The 20822-nt window shown below is 42.6% G+C and overlaps 6 protein-coding genes across 7 annotated transcripts; 4 read left to right on the top strand and 2 right to left on the bottom strand.

Annotated features, from left to right (window-relative positions):
* Nucleotides 1-1268: 1268 nt before the first annotated feature.
* LOC128266693 (protein ABHD11) lies at nt 1269-3157 on the bottom strand. The gene has a single exon (XM_053003381.1). The coding sequence runs from the start codon at nt 2989-2991 to the stop codon at nt 2074-2076; it is 918 nt and encodes a 305-aa protein (XP_052859341.1). The 5' UTR covers nt 2992-3157; the 3' UTR covers nt 1269-2073.
* Nucleotides 3158-5391: 2234 nt separating this feature from the next.
* LOC128261473 (protein Fer3) lies at nt 5392-6526 on the top strand. Of its 2 annotated transcripts, XM_052995200.1 has the most exons (3): nt 5440-5487; nt 5620-5832; nt 5896-6526. In XM_052995200.1, the coding sequence occupies exons 2-3, from the start codon at nt 5694-5696 to the stop codon at nt 6342-6344; spliced, it is 588 nt and encodes a 195-aa protein (XP_052851160.1). In that variant the 5' UTR covers nt 5440-5487; nt 5620-5693; the 3' UTR covers nt 6345-6526. The 2 variants fall into 2 exon arrangements, with proteins under 2 accessions (XP_052851151.1, XP_052851160.1); XM_052995191.1 differs by having other exon boundaries at nt 5392-5832.
* A 651-nt stretch (nt 6527-7177) lies between these two features.
* LOC128254613 (uncharacterized) lies at nt 7178-9667 on the top strand. Its single transcript, XM_052983780.1, has 4 exons — nt 7178-8467; nt 8525-9009; nt 9062-9416; nt 9471-9667. Exons 1-4 carry the CDS (start codon nt 8275-8277, stop codon nt 9620-9622), a joined length of 1185 nt encoding a protein of 394 aa, XP_052839740.1. The 5' UTR covers nt 7178-8274; the 3' UTR covers nt 9623-9667.
* Nucleotides 9668-10089: 422 nt separating this feature from the next.
* Nucleotides 10090-11746, top strand: LOC128253436 (uncharacterized). Its single transcript, XM_052981826.1, has 4 exons — nt 10090-10336; nt 10509-10993; nt 11057-11423; nt 11484-11746. Exons 1-4 carry the CDS (start codon nt 10141-10143, stop codon nt 11681-11683), a joined length of 1248 nt encoding a protein of 415 aa, XP_052837786.1. The 5' UTR covers nt 10090-10140; the 3' UTR covers nt 11684-11746.
* A 214-nt stretch (nt 11747-11960) lies between these two features.
* Nucleotides 11961-19195, top strand: LOC128252073 (uncharacterized). Its single transcript, XM_052979475.1, has 14 exons — nt 11961-12367; nt 12659-13173; nt 13235-13794; nt 13858-14075; nt 14130-14620; nt 14692-15058; nt 15117-15307; nt 15905-16211; nt 16476-16990; nt 17053-17612; nt 17669-17898; nt 17955-18445; nt 18501-18867; nt 18935-19195. Exons 1-14 carry the CDS (start codon nt 12034-12036, stop codon nt 19147-19149), a joined length of 5361 nt encoding a protein of 1786 aa, XP_052835435.1. The 5' UTR covers nt 11961-12033; the 3' UTR covers nt 19150-19195.
* Nucleotides 19187-20808, bottom strand: LOC128253513 (uncharacterized). The gene is made up of 3 exons (XM_052981967.1): nt 20543-20808; nt 19974-20479; nt 19187-19521 (listed from the first exon to the last, which is right to left on the bottom strand). Exons 1-3 carry the CDS (start codon nt 20697-20699, stop codon nt 19294-19296), a joined length of 891 nt encoding a protein of 296 aa, XP_052837927.1. The 5' UTR covers nt 20700-20808; the 3' UTR covers nt 19187-19293.
* Nucleotides 20809-20822: the final 14 nt, after the last annotated feature.

Raw genomic sequence — 20822 nt, 5'->3', positions numbered from 1 at the left:
TGAGTCTTCTTCATCAGCATCCTCAGTGCACACACTGCAGCAGCTTCCATGTTGTCTTTCGTTCCGTTTGGAGCGAAGGAACAGCTAATGAATTGGCTGCCAGACGAGGCAAAGCAAACACGCAGCACAGCACAGCACAGCACAGCACAGCTCAGCACAGCTCAGCAATCTTCCTGAATAAACTGACACGAATCGGAAGGTGCATTGGATATCGAGTTCAAACCCTCGAGTGAAGCACCTCGACCAAAAGTCCAATTAATGGAGTCGCACGAGCGGAGGTGAAAATCAATATTCATAAAGTGTAATTCACATTTAATTGAGACGGATTGCTTGCATTAATTATAGCCTGCCTCTGGATGGATGCAATTAAGGTGTAAACTGTCACTTACACCATACTGTATTTACTGGGAATTTTAAGACACAGTATACCTACTCCCACTGAGGTAAATTTCTAGCTGATTTCTTTAAATACATTTAAAAGCAATCTTAATATGCATGCTAAGACAAAAAAATGCCGGCGAGATTTGTTCATAATTTTCCATTTGAACAAAGTTTCTGTTTTCAAACTGTACAACGCCAGCAAAGCCGACAAAAAGATTGAAAAGAAGGTTAACGTTTTGGAGCTGATTCCTCCGGACATCAATCTCTTCTGACCTCCATTTACGCCCAATGGCAACCAGTGGCCCAAGGAGCGCTTCCAGTGGCTGGTGACCCTCGCCCGATTGCGCCGCTATGGCATGGATGATGCACTACTAATGATGGACCTTTAAGTGAATCTCGAGGACCGCAGCAAGTACACGGTGGTGATCCAAAAACCCAGAGATAGGGGGTATAATAGTGCCAAGAGCTGGCTGCTTGAACCTGGATTCAACGAGAGTAAAATCATATTTGTCTTTTTAATGAATTTAACATCATATAAATATGATGATATATAAATATAAATATAAAGCACAAGCAATTGATTTTAAAATTTGCAATTATAACATGATTAATTTTTGTGTCTTTCTGTGCTCAAACGCAATAATTAATAATACTTTCAACTATTATTTATTATTTACCATTTTCAGGCCAAAATCAAAAATTATATATTCTTCAGCATAGTCACACTCAGGTGGCAAACTTTTGTGGCCAAATGTGGTCAGTCTCATACGGTCTTCCGCGAATCATTTGAGCATGGACGCAGCAATCCGGGCCAGTTGAGTTTCCAGCTTTTTCTGGGGCCCTATGCAGCTGGCACACAGACACAAAATAACAAGCAATAAAACGTGTACGTGTCTAAATTTTAATATGGTTTCAGTCCCTACATCCAGTTGAAATGTTCATGTACATTCCCCTGCATTTGTGGAATGTTGAATGTGGGATGTGGGATGTGGGTGGGTGTTTGCTAGTCCCTGTTTATTTGACTTGCTACTTATTTATTACGCAGCATAATGAAATTTCACGTAATCCTCATTAAAGCCAGAACAAAAGCTCCAAAGGAGCTTGGGGGTTCGGGTAAACAACTTCAAGGCTTCCATGTGTACATATGCACATTCAAATCTCAGTCCTGACTCAATTTCAGCGAAAATACATAGCAGAGAGGTCGTCGAAGGAGCCCACTCTCCATTCACACACAGATTATCGACATTTGCAGCACAGAAGCAGACACAAAAGCCAGTCAGACGTCTCAATCGCCCACACGTCCAACACAAATAAATCAGACAATGCATATAAATCTAAATTGTATCGCATTGTGGCCCCTCACCCGCCTTATTGGCAAATTGGCGGGGCCAAGGGAGTGGCATTGGCCTTTGTGTGCCAATCTTCCTGGCTCTTTCGAGCACCTGAATCGAGTAGGCGAGTATCCGAGTATCCGAGTATCGGGTATCGGTTCGATTGGCTGCCACGTTGATTTCCCATCGATTTTGGCTGCAGCAAATTCACCCTTTTTCTGCGGTTTCTATTCTCCTGACAGCGCAATTATCTGTGGAGTGTACTGAAAGCTGAAATTTCAGCACTCACTCAACAGGATTCAAAGTTCCAATTCCCAAGGGGGGACTGCAGTGCTTAAGCCCCTTAAACAGAAGAGATTCTTCAGCATACTGAGCACGTTTGTGTGAACTCCACGACCAGTTCGACAAACTGTTCCGGCTGGTCCTCGTAGACACAGTGTCCTGCGTCCAGGATCTGTACCACTGTATTGGGGAAGTACCTCTGCATCACGGCGATGCTGGACGAGGTCACGAACTCCGACTGGGAGCCGGCGATGAGGAGCACCTCGCCCATGTAGGGACTCAGTCCGCCCAGGGTGGACTCGTAGTTGATCATCAGTTCCGCCCAGGAACCGAGCACCGCCCGCGGATTCACTGCCCAGCCAAAGGTGTCGTCCTGCATCTTGCGCAGATTGTCGACCACTCTCCGCAGCTCGGACACATCGTGTACCACGTCCTGGAACAGCGGCAGAATGAACATGCGTCCCTCGGAGAGGGAAAGATTTGGCGGAATGGTGGGTGCCACCTGGAGCATCATTTCGAACACCTGCCGCGTGAGATAGAAGTTGCTGGGCACCGGTGCCGGAGTAATGTCCACCAGGATGACCCGCTCCACTAGCTGTGGCTGGGTTAGGGCCAGCGTCATCATCGCCCGACCGCCCATTCCGTGTCCGAGTGCCACGATCTTGCTGAGCCTCTGGTGGGACATCAAGGCCTGCACATCCGCGGCCAGGTGCATCGGCGAGTGGCCGGATGTGTGCGGACTTATTCCATGGTTCCGGGCATCCACTGTGATCACCTGGCGCAGACCCTCCTGACTCAGGTTGCTCGCCACATGGCGCCAGGACTCCAGTGAAAGGTTGAGGTCGTGCATCACCACGATCGGAGGCGCCTCCATCTGGTTGCGTGGCGTGCTGTACGAAACGTACTCCAGTCGGGTGCTCTGGACGAACGACGAGCGGTAGTTGCGCAGCGCCTGAGCTCTGGAAAGTATTGAGCTGAGGACTCGCCCTCTTGCCATGATTACGGAAAATTTGGAATGGCTTGCCTCCTCTGCCGGGAACTACACTCAAAATGTGAACTTTACTGGTTGATTTCGTCAAGTATTTTTAAACTGCTTTCGCTTCTACACAAATCGCAAAAAGTTCAAGGGGCTCTTTTGTTACATTTTTTCTTAAACTTTTTGGTAAGACAAGTTCAGTTATAGTTGTTGTTAGTAGTACGCACTTTTGATAAGAAATATTTACAACAAAGAAACAACACAAACTTTCTTATTTCCTTTATTTCTAATTGTATATAGCTTGTACAAAAAATACCATTTATTCAATTAAGTAATAAGCAATTCCTTAGTAATTGTGAACTTTTATGTAATGAACTACTTAAATTAACACTAAAATGTATAAGGGGTTTTAAATTTTAAGAATTCCGTTCATAATTTCATTGGGTAATAAAAGAAACATTTTTGATTTCAGTCAGCAAACAGCTGGAGGTATACCTGGGGATATCACGAATACGCCCCGTTGAACCGCCTCAGCAGCATTGTTAAGTATTTGCCGTAATCCACTGGGGCTAATGCCTCGTTTAACGCTCCGGAGTCTAAACGCTTTCATGTCCCTTACAGTTGCGGCTGCCAGTACAAATCCCCAAATTGCGTAATAAATAAAATGCATTTGCGTGGAAAATTAGGAAATGGCAGAGAGCACTGTGAGTTGGAAGGGGTGGGGAACAAATTCAAATTTCCACATTTTCATATTCTTACATTTCTACGTTTTTACATTTTCATAATGTAAGCTGGCCGGGCGTGCCATCACAGAGGGCATAAATCATGGCGAGTGCTCAGTCGCAGACACAAACAAATCGCCTCAGACATTACTTGTTACTTGAATTCCCTTTTGCTTGCACAAATCGAAAGATTACTAAGGAGTTTGTTTGTTCTTTAAAACCGCGCCAACGGACCCCATCGGATGGTTGGAAACGAAATGAATGCAAATTTCTCAACTATTTTTACTCAGGGTATTCTGCCTTTGAACTTCGATGGCCCCGCGACTCGATTTGGCCACCAAAATGGGAACACTCTATCTCCGCTTGATCCAGCAGTATTCAAGGCATTTCATATCCAATTTCAGGCTATTGACACAATGAAGCACCCTTGAGTAGTACTCCGCTGGCGGAGAAGAACGTAAAACAAACTAAAGAAAAAAAATGGAAACCTCATTTAAAGTCATAAAATCGAACTTTCGAATGCAAACCGAAAGTTGAAGTAATGTTCACCCCTTTTCGAATCGGCTACATTGAAAAGTTTAGCGACAATGAAATCCCCGAATGCTGGATTGGAGCCCCCCGAATCAGACCCCGAAATGCCCATCAAAGGCTTACCTCAGTCTGTCAGCGCATTCCATTCTAAGCCTCGGACGCTGTCCTGTTGCCACGTCGCTAAATACTTGGCAAGATTGGGGGAATGCCTTTCAACTCCATAGCAGCACAAGCTCGTCGAGATTGGGAGCGGAATGCCGGTAAATTTATCCGCGCAGGTGCCCTGAAGTCGCATTCAGCAGGAGAGCTGAATGCAAAACAGGATTCTCGGAGAGGCACTTATAAACAAAAACAAATGCATGCAACAGATAGGTACTTTGATTTGCTATAAAATGATAAAAAGCTCACATATTCATTAAATATAAAGGGTAATTGTGACATCTAATCATAAATTTAGTATCTACAATTTTAAAACCTTTATGCATCCATAATACAATTGTCTGAATCACATAGTATTTAATTTAATTTTCAAAGGTTCGCGTCATGGATGACATGGGAACACTTTCAGTAGCCAAGACTACAACCACGAGCTTGTAACCGTTTCGCAAGTTTGAGGATTGAGTAAGAATTTACAAGCAGGACTTTTGACTTTCGAAGTTGCTTTTTCCCTAATATTGAAACCATTAAAGGATGAAGTATTTATACCCCTTGTAGGTAAACAATAAATACGTAATGCTCATAGTTTGCATGGAAATCGTTTTTAAGACCATAAAAGAATTTTAAAAAACAAAACAAAATTTATTTTTTTTTTATGAACTGGTTGTTTTACCTATACCATGGCCTTCCTTTTATTTAATACGGAAGGTTCACTTTCCATTGGCTTATAACATAAAACGTATATCTTAAACTCACACGGTACACCCAAAAACAATTTGGTTAAAAAGCAAGCCCTTAGGCTAAATTAAACTAAAAGTATAGGGGTTATACTATTAAGTATTGTATTAATACTTAATTAGTATTAATACTGTATGTAGATTCATTTCAATAATAAACTTTTATTTTTTTTTGTACATACAATCCGTATAAAAACGGTAAAATATTTATCTTTGATAATTTTCTCTGCTGTTTTACCTATTACTTTTTTTTAAGAATTTAAATACCCTTTAATTAGAAGTTCCTGTTCTACACAGATTTAAACGCCGGAACACCCGACAACGCCTTAGCAACCCTCAGTCATAGACAGCCAATCGAAACGCGCCAAACTGTTGCCAATCCAAAATGGCCTCCAAGCAGATGCTGCTGTCCGCCGGGGAGGAAAATCCAATAAGGAAAATACGGAGCAGGACCGAGCTGACTTCGCAGCCCGTGAGGACAATCAGAACTTATTGCAACGCAGTCTTCCAAGCAGAACAGACCCAAGGTCTTCCAATTGCAGTAGCTATCCGATTTGGCAGTCGACCGTTGAGAGTTATGCAGCATCCGCATCCCAGTGACCAGCCCACCTACATGCCGGAGGTTCCGTTCCAGCCCCTTTGGGGTCAGGAAGCCCCACCGCCGCCCATAGTGCCGTACCAGGAGCTCATCGCCGGATTTCCCTGCTCCGATTTGTGTGAGTATCTCAGAAGGATATATCTTGGAAAAACATCTTTAAGTATTAATTCCATTTTTACAGCTCTGTGGCAGCGCTCGCAAGTAACTCCCCTGGTGGCCCAGCGTCCGTCGACAAATGGAAGGGCCAACGGCTCGTCCAGCTCCTCGAAGAAAACCCGTCGCCGAGTGGCCTCGATGGCCCAAAGGAGAGCTGCAAATATCCGCGAACGCCGACGGATGTTCAACCTGAACGAGGCTTTCGATAAACTGCGCCGCAAAGTGCCCACCTTCGCCTACGAGAAGCGACTGTCCCGCATCGAAACCCTTCGACTGGCCATCACCTACATCGGGTTCATGGCGGAGCTGCTCAGCGGCACGCCCTCGAATTCCCACAAGTCCCGCTCGGACGTCTATGGCAGCATCAACGGACACCATCAGGCGCCACCGCCGGCGATCCATCCTCACCACTTGCATCCGGCGGCAGCCTATCAACGCGACTTTGCGTCGCCCTACAATCACAGTTTGACCTAGAAAAGTTAGTCGGGACACAAAATTATATAATACAGCTATTATAATATTAGCTTCATATATAGCTTGAAACTGATTTGGCAATATTCTTTTTCTGTGACTCAAATAACCTATAAAATAATTAGACACATTAAGAGAACGCTTTCCTAGAAATTTCCATATTCATTGTCAGAAAAATTTAGGTTTAATACTTGTAAATATAAATAAATAGAGAATTTTGTTTAAAAAACAATAATAAATACCTCTTATTAATAACAAAAATATGACTGTTTTTGGGGAGTATTGTAAAGTATTATTTGTGTATAAAACCACATTTATGTTGTTTCGCTCACAATAAATAAAAAGGTTTCTTTATTACCGGAATGAATTAAAAATCATTGAATTAATTAATTCATTTAAAAAAAGTACAAACATACAAGGATCAGCAAAAAAAATCTAACACAGAACAAATTAATTGCGTAAGCTAGTTAGTGACTTTAAAAATCAAAAAGAAATATTTTGGTTACGACTGGGAAGCATTTGAAAATTGATTTGAAAGATAATATAATATGGTAAATTAAATGGTAAACAAATTAATAGTCTAAATTTGGTGGTGGTTTTACAGTCAAAGGAACCACCAAAATACACCTGATAATCCCCTTAAACACAACCCGCACTTGTTTTGGAATAAAAAACGTAGGCCAAACCAAAGCGAACCATGTCGTGATTTGCGTGCGAATCTGTGCAGCTGCTGGAGGGGAACACATGTCCACGACCACTCGGTGGCCTCAATGAAGTCACATTGCATACGGAGCGGGAAGGTTTGCTAAGCGGAACCCGAAAAAAGAACAAAAACTATTATACAAAATTTGACAAGGCAAACAAAGCGTGAAATTATTATTAATAAATTGATGCAATCGCGAGGGGAGATGAGTCAAAAAAAGGAAGGGCAGCAATTCAAAGTCAATTGTAGCAACCCCTAACCAACGACAACCCAGGAACAAGTGTAACACTTGAGGGATTGCCCGTTCCCGGCTAAATACCAAGGAATTTTTGCGTTCAACGCCCATTGCCAGCAGATTAGCGCCCCTCGTCCGGAGACCAAATTAATTTGGAACGGATATTGCACGGACATCGGGTGCGGAAGTCGGAAAGTGGGCTTCTACCTGAGGGTTGACTTCGCCCCTTGTTGCTGATGTTTTGCTAGTTTGGTGTACAATATGTTTTGATGAATTTGTGACACTTCATGCCGCATTAGATCGCTTTCCGTATGCACATTTAATCCTAGGGGTTGCTCGCCAAAGTGCCTTCACGTGGCAGCGATTAGCGCATCAGTAAAGTCCTGGCTATCTTTGCTTATACATATAAGCCTTGATCTTAACTCCTTAAGTTGATCTTTCCGTCACCTGTGGTGTGGGAAATTTGCTTAGTCTATTAAAATGTTTTATTTAGACCCTGCCACGTGCGTTATGCAAACTTTTTCCCATAGAGAGTCACCATGCTCATCCATCGACTGAGATTGACTACCCGGATCCCTCCCCTTACCCATTGTATGTCAAATCGCTATGACAAATTAATTGAATTTTGTCACCATTTCTGGCATTTTTCGCAGTTTTTCGACATTTTTTCCGGGCTGAACTAGGGCAGAATCCAATATATATTAGGTCATGATAGATGGGATTTAGCAGCAAATATAGCAGATGTTTTCAGAGCTACTTAACAGTTCTCAGTTTGTGCGAATTAGAATTGTACTCTAATTGACTTATCTTAGGTAACTTGAAAACCAACAATCATGTTTGCCTGACTTCATAAATTTCAATCATATAGCCTCATGCCCTATCTACGCACTTATCGATTCTTGTGTACAGCGATAGGAAAAGTATTTTCTGGGTTTTCTTAGTTGCCATAAAGTTGGCGGGCCAAGTTTAGTTGTCCGTTGGTAGAAGTCAGAAGAATGTCGAACCCGATTCTAGTAACGCAGCTGTCTCAAGACGTCTCTTTGCCAAACTGGCTGGATCAGCAGGATCTCGAACAGTTGGTGAGGCAAGAGATTCCGGATTTTAGAAAAATCGAGAGCTTGCGCAGTAAATGGGAGGTTCAACTGTCCCAGCCCACTCTCTGTGTTCAGCTTCAGGTGCTCGTGGCAGGTAAGAACTTAGAATTATATTAAATAAGTTTATCAATTAACAATCATCTGTCGCTAGAAAAAAAGAAACGCCAAGTGAATTACCTAATCAAGTCCGAAGAATCGGTCTCCGTTGGGTTAAAAGTACCCATTAAAGGGGATTTCCAAGTGGAGCGTCACATGCACGAGACCGTACTGCCCGCCCTGGAAGAGCTCTATGGAAATGCGGACAAGAAGATTCACTTTAGTCCGTCAATCGTCAAGACCACACAGAAATCGAAACAAATTTATTTAGACTACGTCCTAAACAAGGGCTATGCCGTGGCCAATAGCCTCAAAGGCTTGTCCGTAAGCGCCATGGTGGGAGTTCTTTCCAAACTGGCTGCCTATCACGCCGGGACAGCCTGCTATATAGAGAGGAATCCCGGCAAGATAAGGGAGCTTCCAAAGCTCGGAGATCTCGCGAAATTGGGTGAGCATGGTGACGAAATCAAGGGCTTGTATCAAATGCGATTTCACGAGAGTCTACGATCGAACAATGTCAGAGAGTACGAAGATAAGGTGGTAAGTACTGTGAACTTTTAGATACGCTTTTAGTTAATTCAAAAATTCGTAGAAATCATTTCAAAGATATGTGAAAGCTAATGCAGACATTGTGGATTCGAGGAATTCCTTCAATGTTATACTAAATGGATCCTGCTGGCCAAGCAATGTGCTCATTCAAGTCGATGCCTTTGGGAATGTAAAGGATGCACTATTCAGCGACTTTTACGCAGCTAAATATGGTCCAGCTGTCTACGATCTTTTCAGTTTACTTCTCACAGCTCCGGCTGAAAAACCTAGCAGATTTGACGGCTTCGTGAAGTACTACCACGATAAATTGATTGAAAATCTGAACCTTCTAAAGTTCCGAGGAAAGAAGCCCAGTCTCACGGATCTTCAATTGGACTTGCTAAAATATGGTCATTGGGGTAGGTCAGAAAAATATAGTTGCCTAATCGTAAAACTAATTTTACTTTAAATAGCTTTCGAGTCTGCCACGGAAATCCTACCGATAATGCTCTCGGATTTTGCCAGCAACGACATTGATGAGCTCTTTAAGAATCCTGTGTTCGGTGAGCAAATTAGAGAATTACTGCCCTGGTTGGAGAATCGTGGATACTTTGAAGAAGACTAGACACTTTTACGCAGCATGTAAAAAAATAAAATAAATATTAACCAGTTTAAAGATTCACTTGAATATTAACTTAGATAAGATAAACGATGAGTGCACAATTTGTAGGGTACTTTAATAGTAGATGTCAGGATGGGCAATAAATGAAAGCACTCATCTGAAAAAAAAGCTTTTGGTAAGAGGGAGATAAATAAACCCGCATTTTGCAAGTCACTGTCGCAAAAAAAGTCACAGTAATTGTGAACATACAACAAATAGCTCAAACCTGATCATCACCGTTCAAGCAGCAAGATCAACTGTTAGACTTGGGCATTAAAGACTGATTAGGCATTTTTGTTCTGGCCTTAGCAAAACTGAACAAACGGGTCCACCCTGATCGAAAAGCTTTCCCACGCGTCGGTGTTTAATCGACAAACGAAATTGAGCCAAAGCTTTTGAAGTGAAAAGCTCTCCGTCATTGGACCAATATAAGCCAGCCGCACAGAAAGTGGCGCAAATTACGGATCCAACAGGTAGACAGAATGGTTCAGAGCAAGGAAAACTTCTCCAAGGACAAGCTGCCGGCTTGGTTGGATCAGCAGCTGTTCAAGGAGTTCCTAGATCGCGATTTCCCGAATCTTAAAACAATCAAGTCGTACAGATTGGAACCCTCAGCCGGAAAAGGGGAGAACTACACATCGTTACTTCTAAGGGCGAATTTCGAACTGGAGTTAGATGGTAAGTTAATATAGATTAACAATATAGTTAAGAGTTAAGTAAACAATTTGAAATGATTATCAATAAACAAACAGTAACTATATTGAATGTTAAATCTTGAATGTTAACTTAACTTTTATTGATTTTTTATTTAAATTAAATTAACTTTCTAAATATTTTGTTTGTTCTTTAGATGGCTCCCTGGGGAGTATCTCCTACATGGTTAAACTGTTGCCCAATTCCGAAAACCGTGATAATGTAGCCATGTGGAAGGTTTTCGACAAGGAGCGCACAACATATGGAGAATATATTCCGGAATTCGAGCAGATGTACAAAGAGGCCGGAAAAGAAATTACCTTTGGACCACGTTACTATGAATCAAAGAATGCACTGGAAGAGGAGCTTATCGTGCTGGAGGATCTGAAGAAGAGGGGGTTCATCAATGTTAACCGCCACAATGGCCTGGATATGCTGCACACTGAGGCCACTTTGGAGAAACTGGCCCAATTCCATGCGGCCTCCGCCGTGCGATTTGAGCTCAAGGGAGCCTATCCTGCCATCTACAACCGTAACCTGTGCAGCGAAGAGGACGGCTTCAGGGACTTTCGTGATACCCAAATAAAGGCCTTCGTCGAAGCGATTCCACTGTACGATGCCTCTCATTTGGCCAAGTCTGTGGTGAGTATCTTAAACTAAAACCCAAACTAGAAGGCACAAGTTCTGAGCACTTATATTCAACAGGAATCCTTTGGCAGCCAAGCGGAGGACATGTTCCAGGCCACTGCTCCCCAGATCGAAGGCGAGTTCCGTGTGCTGAATCACGGTGATGCCTGGTGCAACAACTTCATGTACAAGTACGATGAGGCCGGAAAGCTAATCGAAACGTACTTCGTAGACCTGCAGATGAGTCGGTTCTCGTCACCTGCCCAGGATTTGCTTTACTTTATCCTCTCCTCCACCCAAGTGGACATAAAGATAGCACAATTTGATTACCTAATCAAGTACTACCATGAGAAGCTCACAGAGAGTCTTAAACTACTGAAGTATTCAAAGTCACTGCCCACGCTTAGGAGTCTACATCAGTCGATCCTCACCCACGGAGATTGGAGTGAGTTAAGAAATGAATTTCCCTTAAATTAGAAGCTAATCCACTTTCCTTGCGTAACAGTTCTGCCCATTGTGACCGTTCTCCTGCCAGTTGTCCTGGTCGAGGCCAGTGATGATGCCAATATGGACAGCTTGATGGACAGCGAAGCGAGTGGAGCGAAGTTCCGCAACAATATGTTCAAGAACCCCCGCATAATTCGACACCAAAAGGAGATACTTCCCTGGGCCCATCGTCGAGGCGCCTTCGAAGTTAGCAATTAAATGTTAAAACTGTTGATACTTTTTAGTAAGTAAATAAAGACAATGCTATTATCAGTTCATAAACTTTATCTCTGATTTGTACTTAAAGCTTGAGCGTTAGGTTAATCAGTTGAACGGCTGTTATCACTGAGTTTTTGCTTGATTACAGTGAGTCACACCCACTCAATGAAATGTTTAAGTTCGCTTACAACGTTAGAGCGAAAATTGTCGACGATAATGAAATAATTAAACTATATCAACACCGATTTGAGAGGCAAAGCTAGGCGAAAGCTTTAAACGGAAAAAAACATCAGTTTACAGCCGTTCTCGCAATTGAACGGACGTACGAAATTTGCGAGTTCTAGTTAACGATGGGTCTGCTTAGTTCCAAGTCAAAAAAGAGCTATGAAGTGGCCGGTTCCGGCACTCAGAATCAGAAAAAGGCCTCGATGAAAAGTTCTCGGTCAACTAATACGAAAATTGAGGGGTCACCCACTCAATCTGAGCCACCAAACCCTAGCTCGGTAATTGAGGAGAGCAATTTGAAACCTGAGTGGCTCAATGAAACGCTATTCGAGGCATTACTCACCGCGAATGTCGTTCAGTTCTCAAAGATAGTGGGTTTTCGGGTAATACCCGCCATGGCCCCTGGAGAGAACTATGCCACTTTGATGTTGAGGATCAGCATAGATGTGGAGCTAACTGGTGAGTTAGCTGAGTTTTCGGCAAAAAAGGAAGTACTTGACGAAATGCACAATGCCCTAGAAAAGGCCATAGAAGAAGGCTTTTATTCGTGTCGCTTGGCGATAAGTAGTATCTCAAATTTATTTATGACCAGTGCACAAAAAATGCCTGTTGTTTGGGTCATTTTTTAATAATAACAATTGCATGTCGCCCCATAATTAACCTCCAACCAGCTGGACGGAAATGCCAATCTGGTGATATAGTAAATATAGCAAGTAACCAAATTTTTTTTTATTTTAACCCATCTGCCAGACAAGAGCACCAAACTGGTCTCCTTCATGATGAAGGTACCACACAAAACGCCCCAAATGGAACAGATGCTGGCCATGGCTAACTTTTTCAATAGCGAGAATGCAGTCTACTCGGATATATTGCCAAAATTGAAGGAACTTTACAAGGTCAGCGGTCTGGACATCACCTTCGCACCCAAAGCATTTAAACTGGACTCCAAAAAAGAGCCCAACTTGGCCAACACAGTGCTCATGAATGACATGGGCCAGGATGGCTTCAAGAACTTAAATCGCCTGGAATGCCTCAACTTGGAACAAACTAAGTTTGCACTGAAAAAACTGGCCCAATTTCATGCGGCATCTGCCATGAATGTGCAGGTGAATGGACCCTATGCAGATATGTATGTTAATGGAGCCTTCGGTGGAAACAAAGAGGTTTTGATGGCATTTTTTGAAGGAATGATTTCCTCCTTCCGGATAGCTTTTATGGCCAACCTGAAGAACTTCGATAACGGCGAAGAATTCCGTGAAAAGCTGGTATTCCTCTACTTTACATATTCAAAAGCAAAGCACTTAACAAATCTAATTCTTTTTTTAGGAATCGGCATTCTCGCAGATCACTTTAGACTTGGAACATCTAATGAAAGTCGATCCCACTGAGTTCAATGTACTGAACCATGGTGACTGCTGGATGAACAATCTGCTGTTCAAGGTCGACTCTAAGGGCGAAGTGGAAGACATGGTGTTTGTCGACTTCCAGAACCCCAAATACGGCTCTCCCACTCAGGACTTGTTCTACCTACTTATCACCTCGGTGCACATAGACTACAAGCTGGATTACTTTGACTTCTTCATCAGGCACTACCACGAACAGTTGACCAAGCACTTGGATATTTTGGGTTACAACGGCAAACAGCCCTCGCTGAGGGAGCTCCACATGCAGATGTACAAGAACGGAAGTTGGGCCCTGTTACCCTCAATAAGTGTGCTGCCCATAGTGCTCCTGGATCCAAATGAGTCGGCCACGTTTGACAATTTCCTTGGCGACACCGAAGCCGGTGCCAAATTCAAGAACCTCTTGTATGCCAACAAGCGCTACAAGGGCTACATCGAAAAGATTCTACCCTGGTTGGACAATAGAGGTCTCTTGGAGGCCTAGTAAGTTCAAGTCATATTCTTACAAGTGCGATTGGCATTTGGTTTAATTATTTCCCCCCTCAGCACTCAGTCCACGCCAACTGAAACAGCTTTATTGGAACATTGCGTAGATCCCAACCAGATTCTAGACTGGCTTAGTGTGAGTGACTTTGAAGAGATCATTTCCTCCAACGAACCCCAGTTTCAGAAGATTGTGAGCGGTGCTTGGAGTTCGGCCACGAAGGCAGGTGACAACTTCGCCTCCAAGCTTTTAAAGATTGATATACAGGCACAGCTCAGAGGTGAGTAAATCAAAATAAGGCAAAAATATAAACTAACACTGGTATGCTCAACAGATAATAGTGTCAAGACCTACTCCTACATACTGAAGGTGCAACCACCGAAAACCACTGACAACTTCATCGACATTAACATGTTTCCCAAGGAAATGGAGATGTATCGCAAATATGTGCCAGCCTTCGAGAATCTCTATAAGGAGGCAGGCTTGACGGTCACTTTTAGCCCAAAGTCCTTCGTGTTTAGTAAACCTGTGAAGGAAGAATACCTCTTAATGGAGAATCTTCAGACAAGTGGCTTCAAAATGGCTGATCGCATGAAGGGAATGGACATGGAGCACACAAAGAGCTCACTCAAGAAACTGGCCCAATGGCATGCGGCTTCCATCAAATACAAGGAGCTCAATGGATCCTACTCCCCTCTGTATAACGATGGAATTTATATTGAGCAGACGAGGGATCTGTACAATAATATGTTTGCCCAGTCCAAGTACACGTTTATTGATATATTTGGAAAGTTTAAGGGCGCCGGGGAATATCTGCATAAGCTGGTAATATTTAATTCTTTAGATAAGCCTCCGAAACTGCCAAGTTATTGACTTTGAAATTGTTTTTTAAATAGTCACGTATATTGGACAACCATGTAGACCAGGTCATCGAAGATGCCAAAATCAATGAGGCAGAGTTTAATGTACTTAATCATGGCGATGCCTGGATAAACAACATTATGTTTCAATACGACTCTGAGGGGAAACTGAGGGAAACCTTGTTGCTTGATCACCAGAATGCGAAGTACGGAAACCCAGCTCAAGATCTTTACTACTTCCTAATGAGCTCTGCAGAGCTGGCAATCAAGGTCGATAAGTTTGATTATCTGATCAGGTGGTATCATGAAAATCTAGTGGAGTACGCGAATTTGTTGAAATACAACGGATTGGTACCCTCTCTAAGTGAACTGCACTCTATTTTGTTAGAACATCCAGCTTTTGGTACGTTGGTTTGGAAAAATAGTGAACATTTTTGGTATAATATAATTGTATTTTGCAGCTGTTGGCACAGTGATCAGTACCCTGACCGTTTGCCTCAATCAGGCCGACGAGGCCTTTAATCCTGAAGCATTTTTCGTCGAAACACCGGAATCGGAAGCATTTAGACGGCAGCTACTTGGTAACGAGCGTTACAAGGCCCATATTGAGCGGATTTTCCCTTGGCTTGCTAGAAGAGGTCTTCTGGAGCCTTAAAAGAACTATTCAAAATGTGATACGACGTTTTTAAAAATCTTTGGAATGGAGTCTTCCGTTGGACAATTACACCGAGAAAATACTATTGATAATAATAAAACAAACTTTTGCTTAAATTATTTACCACTTTGTTGATATTGATCAAATAAAGTTAAAGAAAAATAAATCTATTAAGATCTGAAAGAAAAAATCTAAAGAAGCGCACAAGTCCTGCCCCAATTTTTACAGTGCTAACTTAATCTTACTGTAATCAGATCTTTTATTTGATTTACATTTGCACAGTTTAAACTGATTTAAACAAAAACAAGGAACCAAAAACATAGTCATTGATAAAATATGCAATCTATAATTTGGCTTATATTATCAATGAGCAATGTTTAGGTTTACGCTTATCGCTCATTCTTGTTACCTATAAAAGCGCGTAAAATTAGAAAAGCTGATTAAATAACAAGGTTTGCTTCAGATTAGAAGTGTATAACTAGAGAGCCCAGTCGTGTGGCAAACATCAGTTCACCGTCGATCGCCCACTTGAGCGGACGCGAAACGCAAGTTGCGACTTATAATTCTTGAAACTCAAAAACAAAGATCTAAACGATGGGTCAACGATCGTCAAAAGCAAAGCGGACCTATGAAGTGGGCACTTCGGGGTCTGAAAAGCAGTCAAAGCCAACGGCTAGGGTGAACTCTGACCCCCCAGCTGCACCCACCAAGTCGGAACCCGAGGTTGATCGAAGCAATTTGCTGCCCAAGTGGCTGAATGAAACGCAATTTGAGGAATTACTTGTAGCGAACATACCAAAGTTTTCAAAGATACTGAATTTCCAAGCGAACCCCGCCATGGCCCCCGGAGAAAACTATGCCACACTTATGTTGAGGATCAGCATAGATGTGGAGCTAACTGGTGAGTAAATGGGATGGGTTACTTCGATACCATTTATAGCACTAAGTCGATACAATCTTGTCCAACGTCTCCGAGTGGGTCTGCGATAAGTAATCACGTACTATGTATATACTGTACAATTCATTTATAGTCCAATTATTGATTGTTTGACTGTTCACAATGACAATGCTGATTTTACGCTTACTGCCTTCCACTTATGTAACGTAACATAAGAATGTAAGGAAATAGTAATTCAATAAGGTAACTTCATTTTTTTTTTGCCAGACAAGAGTAACAAACTGATCTCCTTCATGATGAAGGTTCCCCATGACACTCCCCAAATGGATCAGATGCTGGCTATGGTAAATTTCTTTACCCTCGAGAACGCAGCCTATATTGACATACTGCCGAAAATGGAGGAGCTGTATAAGGCCAAAGGCATGGACATCACCTTCGCTCCACGAGCATTCAAACTGGACTCCACAAAGGAGCCCAAGCTAGCCAACACCGTGCTAATGGACGATCTCGGCCAAAATGGATTCAAGAACTTGAACCGATTGGAAGGCCTTAAGTTGGAGCAAGCTAAATTTGCTATACAAAAACTGGCCCAGTTTCATGCAGCCGGTGCCACGATGGTCCAGGTGCACGGACCATATTCTGATTTATTCCTGTTTGGCATGATGGGAAATAACGTGAATGTTATAAAGGCGTTCATTGAAGGAATGTTGGGATCTTTTCGAACGGCATTCTTGGCCAATCTGGACAAGTTGAAGGACGGAGAATCCTATCGTGAAACGCTGGTGAGTACTTCATCAAATTATTTTATTCTAATTTTAATTTTAATTCCATTTTAATTCCATAGGAAAAAGTTCTTGCTGGCCTCACTACGGAATTCATGAAGATCGCCACCATAGATCCCACTGAGTTCAATGTGCTTAATCACGGCGACTGCTGGATTAATAATCTGCTGTTCAAGGTGGACTCCAAGGGGGAAGTGGAAGACATGGTGTTTGTCGATTTCCAGAACCCTAAATACGGCACTCCCGTCACGGATCTGCTCTACTTGATCATGACTTCGGTGCACATCGACATTAAGCTGGATTACTTTGACTTCTTCATCAGGCACTACCACGAACAACTGACCAAGCACTTGGATATTTTGGGATTTACTGGCCGACAGCCCTTGCTGAGGGAGTTGCACATTAAGATATTCAAACACGGCCCATGGGCCTTGTTCCCAACCATTTCTGTGCTGCCAGTGGTTCTTTTGGACCCCAACGAGTCGGCGACCTTTGATAATTTCATGGCTGACACCGAAGCAGGTGCTAACTTCAAAAATTTACTGTACGCCAACAAGCGATATCAAGGATACATTGAACGGATTTTGCCGTGGCTTAAAAATCGCGGTTTTCTGGAAGCCAGGTAAATTCTGAAAAACCTTAGTGAGTGCATTAAAATAAATGGTAATTTTGTTTTAGCCCTGAGCCAATCCCAGCTCAGCCATTAATGGAACAACCAGAGCCACCGCAGCCTGAGAATCCCGATAAGATACTTGACTGGGTTACCATTACCGACTTCAAGGATATCATTTCCTCTACCGAACCAGAATTTGAGAAAATTGTGAGCGGGTCTTGGAAGTTGGCGACGAAACCTGGCGACAACTATGCTTCTAAGCTGCTAAGGGTTGACATAGAGGCGCAGTTAAAAGGTTAGATTAATATAAGGGAACCAGAAGTATCTTAATCTTAGACCCTACTTTTACAGACAAAAGCTCCAAGTCCTTCTCGTACATCCTGAAAGTGAACACGGCCGATGACATGATCAACTTCTCCGACTTCAACCTGTTTCCCAAGGAGATCGAGGTGTACAGCACTTTTGTGCCCGGATTCGAGCAGCTTTACAAGGATGTTGGCGTGCCGGTCACATTTAGTGCCAAATCCTACCGCCTCAGCAAGGACGTCAGCGAAGAATATTTGATTTTCGATAACCTGCAAACAGCCGGGTTCAAGATGTGTGATCGCCTGAAGGGAATGGACATGGAACACAGCAAGTGCACTCTGAAAAAATTGGCCCAATGGCATGCAGCCTCTCTGAAGTACAAGGAAATCAATGGACCCTACCCGCCCAAATACGCCAATGGCATCTTCACAGAGCAAACTGCCGATGTGTTTAAGGGTATGTTTGCTCAATCCAAGGATTGCTTTCTGCATATAGTGGGCAAGTTTGAAGGCGTTGATGAGTACCTGCACAAATTGGTAACATTTCTTATTTGTATTTTTGGTACTTTTGTAACCAACTCTTTTTCTGCAGCCAGCTATAATGGATTCCCATGTTGACAAAATAATTGAAGATGCCAAAATAAATGAGAAAGAGTTCAATGTTCTTAATCACGGCGATGCTTGGATAAACAACATTATGTTCCAATACGACTCAGAAGGCCATGTCAAGGAAACCTTTCTGCTAGATCACCAAGTCACTAAATACGGAAATCCAGCTCAGGATCTGTACTACTTCATAATGAGTTCCACTCAGCTGGACATCAAAGTCGATCAGTTTGACTATCTTATCCGATGGTACCATCAAAACTTAGAAGAGCATGCCAAGCTATTGAAGTTTAATGGATTTGTTCCCTCTCTAAATGAACTGCACGTAATTTTGCTAGAGCACCCCATTTATGGTAAGTTAAAAATAAAGGTTTTAAGTCTCTTTATATATGTATACATTTTTTTTTGTTTTTTTTTTAGCGGCTGCAACTGTGCTTAGCACCCTGACAGTTTGCCTGAACAAGACAGATGATAACTTCTCCTCCGATGTATTTTACAAGGACGGTAAGGAAGCAGAAGAGCAGAGATTGCAGCTGTTCAGCAACGAACGTTACAAAGCCAATATAGAGCGCGTTATGCCATGGTTAAATAGGAGGGGATTGCTTGATGCCTTTACCACCGAAAAAGCCTTATAAATACCCTTAGACTGAAGCAATAAAAAACCCTTATAAATCAGCTTTATATCGAAGTATTTACTGTTATAACAAACGACTAAGTAAATGTGTGATCACAATTTTAACCTAACAGAGGGAGCTAACATTATTTCCTCCCAAAATGTCTTACTTGAGGGCAAACTTTACGGCCAAAACAATACCAGAAACGAAGATTACAGCCAGAGCCAGCTTCCTTAGATTGGCACGATTTACGCCCTTAATTGTCCGCACTACTTCAATATTCAAGCGGAATACGTTGCGACTCTCTTCGATGAAAGCAGCACGCAGATCATCGTCAAAAGCTCCATAGTGATTGTTGAATACGCGCCTGAGCTTGGCCTTTAAAACAGGGATCTGAAAACAAGGCAGTCAAAGCATTGGAATAAGTTCTTAAAAAATATTCTTTATTAGGAATTGCTGTCAGTGACTATCAACATATCTTATTATTTATTATTTGGATGCAAACTTCAGCAAGCAGAAGTTGAAGTAACCTTGCAAGTATAAAAAAAAAAATAAAAAAGATGGAAGCTATAAGATATAGTCTTTCGATCCGGCTGGTTATAACTTACATATATATAAATATACTACATGTAATAGAAAAACCATAAAAGTTTCGTTTAGATACATTTTTAAACTGAGAGACTAGTTAGCGTAGACAGACGGACAAGACTATATCAACTCTTCCAGTGATGCTAATCAAGAATATATAAACTCTATACGGTCGGAAATGTTTTCTATAGTGCGTTGCAAACTTTTGACTGATGGGTATAATAAATCAGGAAACAAGATTTTAGACATGTACTTACCTTTTCGGGAAAGTAGGTGGCTTCACAGCCAGAGGGACAAATGGTGACTTGGGCGGGCATTGGCCTGGCCTCTAAGTCGTCCTTTTTCAGAGCAGCATCGGCAGCCTTGGCGGTGGCCACCTCGGCCTCCTTGTCGGCCTGTTTCTGTTGCTCCTCGTCGTCGCTCTTGGAAAATATCCAAAGCTTGCGTGCAATCATGCGCTTCTTCTGCAGCATCTGTCCGCCGGACATCAGGGCCATGTACATCTGGTAGGAGTAGGCAAAGAGCAGAAGTTCGTTCTGGGCGGTAATCTTCTCCAGGTGCTCCAGATACTTTTGGACCGCCGGTCGTGGTTCGTAGGAATCCCTCCAGCCGGAACCGTAGAAATAGTCGAAATCCCGCTCGAAGGCAGCCGTCCTGTAGAATTCCTTGGGCAGCAGACGCTCCGGCAAATGGGTCTCGAAGAATTTGTATAGCTCATAGAAGGCCAAAAGTCCATCGTACCACACCTCGTCATCCGAAAGGGCTACGACGAGAAGGGAACATACGGTAACAAATAGTTATAGTTACTGCAACCATAGTTATCTACCAAGAGCGAACTTTGCATTAACCAGCACATCGGTTAGATTATGCACGTCTTTTGTGGCTTTACGCAACTCCTTTGTGAACGCCATGTCAACGAACTCCACATCTTCCACAATATCTGCAGCCTGGTTATCCACTATTGCTTCCTCGGCCGTTGACATGTTGCTTATGCGCAGTACTTTTACAATTAATAAGCAAAATCTATGCCTTAACTACGTGATACTTGCAAAATAAAACGCCGTCTTTGTTTTGAACTCCACTTCAGTGTGACCGATTAAGGATAT

Source organism: Drosophila gunungcola, chromosome 3R, assembly GCF_025200985.1.
Source record: "Drosophila gunungcola strain Sukarami chromosome 3R, Dgunungcola_SK_2, whole genome shotgun sequence".
NCBI classification, from domain to species: Eukaryota; Metazoa; Arthropoda; class Insecta; order Diptera; family Drosophilidae; genus Drosophila; species Drosophila gunungcola.
Note: the sequence above shows the minus strand (reverse complement) of the source record. Positions and strands in the feature narration are given on the sequence as shown.

What these genes read in the sequence shown, in the direction of transcription:
- LOC128266693 (XM_053003381.1), bottom strand. Translation starts at nt 2,991, where the DNA reads ATGGCAAGAGGGCGAGTCCTCAGCTCAATACTTTCCAGAGCTCAGGCG.
- LOC128261473 (XM_052995191.1), top strand. Translation starts at nt 5,502, where the DNA reads ATGGCCTCCAAGCAGATGCTGCTGTCCGCCGGGGAGGAAAATCCAATA. An exon ending in ATTTCCCTGCTCCGATTTGT is followed by an intron (nt 5,833 to 5,895) that starts GTGAGTATCTCA and finishes CCATTTTTACAG; the next exon opens with CTCTGTGGCAGCGCTCGCAA.
- LOC128254613 (XM_052983780.1), top strand. Translation starts at nt 8,275, where the DNA reads ATGTCGAACCCGATTCTAGTAACGCAGCTGTCTCAAGACGTCTCTTTG. An exon ending in GCTTCAGGTGCTCGTGGCAG is followed by an intron (nt 8,468 to 8,524) that starts GTAAGAACTTAG and finishes ATCTGTCGCTAG; the next exon opens with AAAAAAAGAAACGCCAAGTG. An exon ending in GCTAAAATATGGTCATTGGG is followed by an intron (nt 9,417 to 9,470) that starts GTAGGTCAGAAA and finishes TACTTTAAATAG; the next exon opens with CTTTCGAGTCTGCCACGGAA.
- LOC128253436 (XM_052981826.1), top strand. Translation starts at nt 10,141, where the DNA reads ATGGTTCAGAGCAAGGAAAACTTCTCCAAGGACAAGCTGCCGGCTTGG. An exon ending in TTTCGAACTGGAGTTAGATG is followed by an intron (nt 10,337 to 10,508) that starts GTAAGTTAATAT and finishes TTTGTTCTTTAG; the next exon opens with ATGGCTCCCTGGGGAGTATC. An exon ending in CTCATTTGGCCAAGTCTGTG is followed by an intron (nt 10,994 to 11,056) that starts GTGAGTATCTTA and finishes TATATTCAACAG; the next exon opens with GAATCCTTTGGCAGCCAAGC.
- LOC128252073 (XM_052979475.1), top strand. Translation starts at nt 12,034, where the DNA reads ATGGGTCTGCTTAGTTCCAAGTCAAAAAAGAGCTATGAAGTGGCCGGT. An exon ending in GAAGAGGTCTTCTGGAGCCT is followed by an intron (nt 15,308 to 15,904) that starts TAAAAGAACTAT and finishes AAGATCTAAACG; the next exon opens with ATGGGTCAACGATCGTCAAA. An exon ending in ATGAGTACCTGCACAAATTG is followed by an intron (nt 18,446 to 18,500) that starts GTAACATTTCTT and finishes CTTTTTCTGCAG; the next exon opens with CCAGCTATAATGGATTCCCA.
- LOC128253513 (XM_052981967.1), bottom strand. Translation starts at nt 20,699, where the DNA reads ATGTCAACGGCCGAGGAAGCAATAGTGGATAACCAGGCTGCAGATATT. An exon ending in TAATGCAAAGTTCGCTCTTG is followed by an intron (nt 20,480 to 20,542) that starts GTAGATAACTAT and finishes TTCTCGTCGTAG; the next exon opens with CCCTTTCGGATGACGAGGTG. An exon ending in CCACCTACTTTCCCGAAAAG is followed by an intron (nt 19,522 to 19,973) that starts GTAAGTACATGT and finishes CCTTGTTTTCAG; the next exon opens with ATCCCTGTTTTAAAGGCCAA.